The following is an 8,141-nucleotide window of genomic DNA, read 5'->3' on the forward strand; positions in this document are numbered from 1 at the left end:
GTTTTACTATTATTACTATTTATTACGACGTGAACATAGAAATCCCTGAACACAGCCAGGTATCTCTAACACATGTAAATGAGTTGAAAAAAATAAACGAAAACATTTATTTAAACAAAACGCTGTTTATTTTATTTTTAGTTTTATAGTTTTTGCTAATAATTACTAATTAAACCCGTTTGCTTGCGAGTTGTGTACCTTTGTTTTTTTTGTTATAGTAGAAATATTTGTTGCAGTTTTTGATGTTTCCCAGTTCTTCATTTGTTGGTGTATTTACCCGTGTTGGTCGCACTATCTTGTTCGCTTATGCTTTGTATTTTTTCAAGTTTGGAAATTTCTTTACATATTCACATATTTTTTATATTATATATTTCAGAATTTTTCCAACCGTTGGCGTTATATATATAGTCTCTTCACGTCCAAAAACAATTAGCGTATGTTTTATTCTAAAATGCTTGACTCATTTAAATTGGTTTTTATTTATGATGAAAGGTATTTTAAAGCGTTCACACAATACAATCATTCACTTTTAAGAAACCTATTATTAATTATTTATATATTTGTTTAAATTATAAAGCGGGAAGAAATCTCCATTTCAAACGAAATTATAACAGCCATATTATTTAATAGACTCGAAGTTGAAATTATAGCAATAATGAAGGAGATTATTGATCAAACCCAGTGAAATACTTTCAGGTGTCGCAAATCTTTGTATTAAGAAATGTTATGTAAGAATTCAATTATTATTCGAAGAAATCAATCAATAATTTATTAACTTATTTTATTGCTAATAAAGTCACTTAGTTTCATTAGAATATATTACTTCGCTTAAATATTCATATAAAAATCGAACTAACTCAAATAAGATATACAAATGTGATAAGAACTAACAAATATGGAATGTATGTTAGGGATATTAGGTTTAGATCAGGTTTTAGACCGATTTAATTCATATGCAGCTCTTAACCACATACTTTTTAATAAAGTTATTTAAAGTGGACAAGCCTTAAATTCATTAAAATATCACACATATACTATATTGACTAACCTGAACGGTTTCAAGTCAGATGGAAAATATGTAGGTGTAGTACAGAAATTACTATATGATGAATAGATGGGATATAGGAGGATCTAGAATGATTGGCATATTCGCAAACATGTTTTAAGGGAGTATTCTACCTGTTGTCTAGATAGTCTAGTAGAGGCAGGAATTTCAGGAAATTTTTGAAGTGTCGTAAAAAAGTCAATTCATATTTTGCTATCTATTTTTTATTGGGTCTTTATTAAGATTACAAGAATACAGGAAAAAATCACAAAACTAAAAAAACTTTAAGAAAAATTCAAAAATTAGCAGCTGATGAACCCTCCTAGCAATCTGAAGACAAAAAATAAATAAAAATATTAGTCCAGAATAATGCGTGGAACATTAACCAGTTCTTTCCACGAAATGGCGTTTGCCTGAAAGGTGAAAATAAAACAATTTTTGTACAAACTTTTTTGACTGTTCGAATTTTTTCAAAATGGTAAAAGTTGAAATTTGGTGACATGGTTAGTTCCCACACGATTTTATTCAAGTTTGACATTCCGACATATCATTAGATTAAAAAGATATTAACAAATTGACCAATCTAAATGGTATAAAGTTTAGTACTTATCTTAGTATATGGGGTCTAGGGGGAGTACTCGCCCAAATTGATCCATTTTAGGTACAAGGATACATTTTTATTAGTAAAAGATTATCTCCGAATTTCTTTATAATATCCAACACATTGCCGATATATGTATGAAGTAAAAAGTTAACGAGATCTTTGAAAATCCTGATAAAAAATAAATTGGAGTTATGGGACCAATGACCTCATTTTACCGCTTTATTACCAAAAAATACGTTCCCTAATATATCTTAGAGATTGACCGTTATTTTCGCTAAAAAGTCAACCATAAGCTGAGTCCACATATTCAGCACCTGGGGTCTTGATGAGACGTAGATATTATGTCTTTAGCCTACTTACAAACTTTTCTTCCGATAACTTCATTGATGCTGGATTTGTATACTGTAAAATGAAGGAAATAAATGGCATTTTGTTCACCTATTTTCACATTGTAGGATATGGCTATCAATATATTGTTGTATGCCGAATTTGGTTGAATTTGGTGAAGTACTTTCTGATACAGACGTACGTACATTTGTTACGTAAGTTATCGGGATTGGAATTTAAGTGTGTTCTGCTCAATTTGCGCCAATTACTGCCAGATAAGACCGTTCAACATCGCATATAAGATTGTATCAAGCGTATTGTGTGAAAGATTAAAGTCCACCGTCTACAAAATGATTGGACACTTTTAGGTTAGGACTGGAAAAACAGTAATTAACTAGATATTCACCATGTGCCAAATCTTGAAAAAGATCCGTGAAAAGAGGATCGACACACACCACCTCCTCCTCGATTTTAAAGGTGCTTTTGACAGCACGAAAAGGAGCTGTCTTTATGCTACGATGTCTGAAATGGGTATTCCCGCAAAACCAATACGGTTGTGTAAACTGACATTGACCAACACCAAAACCTCCGTCATGATCGGGAAGCCCTCTTCGATCCGTTCGATACTAAACAAGGTTTCAGACAAATTGACTCCCTTTCGTGCTACTTCTTCAATCTACTCTTGGTGAAAATAATTCGAGCTGCAGATATACGACAATATTGACGTAGTTTGGCGAAATAAAAGACGTAGCCGCTGTCTGGGTCATGTCGTCCGGAGGAAGCAGAATAAGAGGAAGACCTCCACTTCATTGGAAAGACCAGGTGGCGAAGGATCCATTTGGTAGTTTTCAACTTAACCAGGGTGTGGGCGTGGTTATAGTCCGATTTCACACATTCTAACACTCAAAAGAGGTGCCACAAATATTTGCCCTGAGCAAATTTGGTTCAAATAGCTATAATGGTTTATCAGATATGAACATTAAAAATATTAGGGGGCGGGCCACTCCCACATTTTAATAATTGTAGAAATAAGTAAGACTCAGTTGACCAATCTATGGTATATTTGTTATAATTTGCGAATTCTTTTAATTTTACAATATATTTGAGAGTTATGGTGAAAAAACACGTGACATATCACAATAATACTGTCACAATTTGTTAAATATTCTTCCAGTTTTTATATTTCTGGACTCTCCTTGTTCTCAGTAGGTTAGCAGTCCGTACCAGCTTGTTGTCTTTTATATTTCGCGATCGTGCAACTCAAAACTTTATCGTGAAACTTTAAACGCGTTTTTCTCAAAACTATGTTTTTTGAACTGATGACAACTGTAACTCGAAAACCGCTCAGTAGATTTTAATGAAAATACATAACATTTTAGAATACATAATAAACTCGGGCCTGATCGAAGGATTTTTATTTTTTCGAAAATTTCGATTTTTTAAGACCAATTAACTGTTGATTTTTTCCCAAAAATTTAAAAAAAAAATTTCCTGGTTAATTTTTGAAAAAAAAATCCTTCGATCAACCCCGAGTTTATCTTTTTATAAGACTAATTTTGTTTGTCCGATTGATTTTAGATGAATCTCCAAGGACTTATAGTTGTCACCGAAAGTACCTTTCTTTGGAAATGGGTCAACAAAAACAACTATAACTTTGGCAATTAAAGTTTTTTTTTGAAATTTTCGTGACTTCAAGTCAACACATTCTATAATAATGCCATATTACTACTTTTGTAAAATAACACGATTTAATAGCAAAAAAAAATACTGAAATACTGACTACCCCTAACCCCATACCCTATACATGTATGTTCAATATTGCTTTGAACTTGTTGGGCCTCACACAATTTCGATTGCCCGCGATCGCGTCGATTGGTCAAGAGAAGTGTGAAAAGAATACGACACGTGAGAGGTAATTAATCGTGAAGTTATATTTATGAGCCCAAAAGTAAACAGCAGTCGACTGTTTTGGTGTTTCAATCGAAATGGAAAAAGTGAATTGAGAATATTTTGAAAAACAAATTATCCATTTTCAATGATTAAAATTTGTGTATGTTCTCTAATCCTGAAATATTTGAAAAGCGAAATGAATCTTAAACCACGCCTACTTTTAAACTCCATTTTATTCCTTCACTTTCCAGTATACAAATTAAGAATCAATATATCGGGAAGAAACTTTGCGCGAATAGTACCTTGAGTTGTGCCACTTTAGGACTAAAAATTACCTAAATAGAACCAGATTTGTTGAAGCCCCTAGGTACTGAAATTTGGAGAGAATCCTTTCAGTATGTCTGTTTTAAAAATGGGTTGAATCGGATCAATGCTTCCCTTAGCCAAGATATATAATGCATGGTTTTTCGAATTTCCGACTGACTTTATATAGCATATATTGGCCAATATGTGAGTTGGTTTAATAAAATGAAGATAGCGTGTTTTTCTAATGACGGTGCATATTTTTGCGTAGAATTAATAAAATCGGTTGAAAACTTGCCCTAAGCCCCATTTAACTTACAGGCCTTATGTAGTGTGAAGGCATTTTCCTGGAATTAATCTTTGCAAGTTGTAACAGAATGGAATGTTCGGTTACACAAGGACTTAGTCTTTCCTAAAATATTTTGTAATTTTTTTACTTGTAGTTATAGACTTCGCCTAAAAATTTGCTTATAAAATGGTACATTTTTAAATGCCCAAATACCAACCTCGATAAATGAAGAAAACTGTCAACATAACCTTGATTTTTGATCTGCTCTGACGTCGGTTTTTCGATTTCCGGTCATATTTGCTACGATATTTCGATTGAACGTGTGTTTCCCGTTCGAAACATATGTCCAAGACTTAACGTCAGTAATAATACGTTCCTGGTAATCGGAAAGCATTGTTTTACAGACGTTAACGCTACGAAAAAAATTTATGATTTTGGAACCAAACGGGTTTTCACTTTCCTTAGGCCCAAATGATCTTTCAAAATGGCTTTCATTGATCCTTCCGATATTCCAACGATGCCAACAAGATCTCTGAGTATTAATCGTCGATTTTCAAGCACCAATTCCTTTATTTTATTGACGTGTTGACCATCGGTTGATGATGAGGCCGTCCTTGCACGCGACAAACAATTATCGGCACCAGAAAAAAATGTAATGGAACGTTTTTGTTGAATAATTTGACTTATCGTAAAAATCGCCGAATGCACTTTATCTATTTACTACAGAAAGACAAGCGTATACTATACACCAATGATTATTTTGATGTGACATTTGGCACAGATTCCGACTTACCGAGTGCAGTGGAAACAACTATATTACTTCTTTACTACTAGAATGAACCACAACAAGACAAAAAAGGCATTTTTCATTTTTGCCAACGAGTTAAATATATCTATATTTTCCCTGCCTCAAAGAAAACTATATACATATGTACATTATGCTCTTTTCTGGACTAGATTTATTTTGGTTCGAAAATAAGCATTTTTTACTAGTAGATATTTTAATTCTGCGGATTTACTGATATTACCAGGTCCACATTATCGGGACAATCAATGTTCTGTCTAACTTCTGACACCCTAATAGATTTTGCTAAAATTATTTCAAAAACTGTATTTTCGAAGCTCAATAGTAACGCGTATACATACACATACTCATTCAATTATATACATACTTACATCTTTATATATAAGGTATATATATGTTTGTTTTATTTATTTCGATATAAATATCTTAATGTCGAGGTACATAAATATTTTGCTTTAATTTTTAGAGCTCTGACATGAATGCAAGGCAGTTGAATGCTTCGGCACCGAAGCGCTACAATGACATGTTATAGACCGAACCGACGAGGGACTCGGCAGTTGAGCACAGAAAGCTAACGGTAGCAGTTGCAGAACCAGCAAATCTATTGATATCACAAGCTCAGGAGCATTTGTTGAACGATAAGGAATGAAGAGCAATGGTATAGATGAAAGAGTTGTTAGGAAGGAAGTGTAAACCAATTTTCGGATTAATCAATTGACGTAACCCAATCAGCACAAGACCTTTAACTTATCAAAAGGACGAGCATAAAAATTAATCACGGCGTTATTCAGGAAATATTGAAAACGGTTTTCTAACTGATAACGGAAATTTTGCAACAAGTAGTAAATCAAAACCCCAAAAAGTGGAAAGAAATTAAAAAATTATGAAAATTTTGCAATAAGTAGAAAGTGAGCGAGCATTGTAACTAATCAAGCTGAGAATTATGTAACCAATAGTAAAAAGTCAAAAGGCACGCGTGCGAATAAAAAATACAATTAATTAAAGAAAACTCAAGTAAAAATATCATGCACAAGTTGGAGAGGTTTGTAGGTTCGTAATTTAGAATTATGTCATTGCGCTAAAATTCGCCGGCGTTTGATGAAAAGCACTTTCGGCAAGGCTTTGCTACCATCGTGTGGGAATTTGCCTTTGTGCGCAAACAGTCAGTCACGGCGATGATTTCAATTGCACATATACACACATAGTACATAAATGCATATATACATTTACAAGTCGTAGAATTATGTAAGCAAACACATTTTCAAACGCATAATTTATTAGCAAAAAACATTCCCCTCAAAAGTCCATAAACATTTATTCACTCGGCACTTTAAGCTCACAGCCATTTGCACTTTTATTCGTATTTTTAATGTGTAAGCGAACGAAGAAGATATCCGATACTTTAGGTTAGGTGTAAGAAGTTACCACGATTGTTAAGTTTAACACTTAGTTTTAACAGAGCATTTGTTTAAACCGTAATGAATTATAAATTAAGTTTTATAAAAATATATGTTAATGATGGATACCGAAGACGGATAGAAATAAAATTGTTTGATATGGAATATGATTTTTTTCTAGAGCTAATGGAAAACAAGCTTCTGCTGAGATGGCTGACCTTTGAATCTCAAAATTTTTAATTGGTTAAAAAGAAAAAAATAGTTTTGTGTCATATGTACAAATAAAACAAGAAAACCGAAGCAATAATACCCTACACGAATCCATTTTTATTGCATAAAAAATGTATCTTGATTTTGTTCCCAAGTTTGAATGGCGGCTATATACAATAGTGGTCCGAGCTGAAAATTTTTTTGGAACAACGGTACACTTTGGGTAAAAATCTATACCGAATTTCCAAGAGGCACCTTGTCAAAAAGCAGTTGTCTTTACAAGAAATTGACTTTGATCGTTCAGTTTGTATGACAACTATAAGCTATAGTGGTTTGTTCTGAATAATTTCTTCGGAGATTGTACCGTTGCTTTGAATAATAATTCGTGCTGAATTTCGTGAACAGATCTCGTCAAATAAAAGGATTTCCATACAATGATATGATTTACATAAAGATGACAATGATGATTTAGTGGTCCGATATCGGCGATTTTGACAATTAAGCAGTGAGAAAAGGACGGACATATGCTAAATATCAGATCGATATTTCATAAGCTCAGGGACTCTATGTGCATACAGACAGACTGGCAGACAGATGGGTATGGCTCAATCGACTCAGCCTGTCACTGTATTTAAAGAGCGATCCATTTCGGGTTCCCTACTTTTCAAAGAAAAACACAGAAACTTCATATTTAATAGTATGTTTATTATCATTCGAAAGAACATCCTTTTGCATTCATTTTTAAAAGATTATCTCTTTCAAATCTTCTTTCTTTCAATCCACCCATTGAGCCCAATTTTCCTTAACTGGCGCAAGACACGCATGATGTTTTTCTCCAAGGACTGAATCGAAGCAGGATCAGGATTGCCCTCATATACTTTAGAATTTACATATCCACACAGGAACGGTGTGATATCACGTCTTGGTGCCCAATCGACCGGCCCAAAACGTGAAATTATCTGCTCACCGAAGGGTTCTCTTAATAAATTCTTTGATTGATGCGATATGTGAGAAGTGGCACCGTCTTGTTGAAACCAAATGTCGCTAAAAATAAAAATACGTTTTCACCGGTATCATTTTTGAAGAAACATGAATCGATGATTCCACCGACCCACAAACCACACCAATTCGCTGATTTTTTTCTGGATGAAATGGCTCTTGAATCTCTTGTGGTTGCTCTTCGTCACAAATGCGGCAATTTGCTTGTTTACATATGTAACCATTGGCCAAAAATAGGCCTCACCGCTTAACAAAATCTGGCTCGAAAACGT

The 8,141-nt window shown here is 33.5% G+C and overlaps 1 protein-coding gene across 3 annotated transcripts in view; it reads left to right on the forward strand.

Moving 5' to 3' along the window:
* LOC105227679 (pyruvate dehydrogenase (acetyl-transferring) kinase, mitochondrial) overlaps positions 1 to 6,825 on the forward strand; it is a 33,777-nt gene extending 26,952 nt beyond the window's left edge. The window contains exons 7-8 of one of the 3 annotated variants that reach the window (XR_007422071.1): positions 377 to 492; positions 5,730 to 6,825. Coding sequence is in view for 2 of the 3 variants with exons in the window: in XM_019990836.3 (XP_019846395.2) it covers positions 5,730 to 5,795 (66 nt within the window). In the remaining variant the exon portion in view is untranslated. The remainder of the gene's footprint in view (positions 1 to 376; positions 493 to 5,729) is intronic. The other 2 variants (XM_049450909.1, XM_019990836.3) reach the window with 2 other exon arrangements.
* Positions 6,826 to 8,141: the final 1,316 nt, after the last annotated feature.

The sequence above is a fragment of the Bactrocera dorsalis genome, chromosome 3 (genome assembly GCF_023373825.1).
Source record: "Bactrocera dorsalis isolate Fly_Bdor chromosome 3, ASM2337382v1, whole genome shotgun sequence".
In the NCBI taxonomy this organism is placed as follows: Eukaryota; Metazoa; Arthropoda; class Insecta; order Diptera; family Tephritidae; genus Bactrocera; species Bactrocera dorsalis.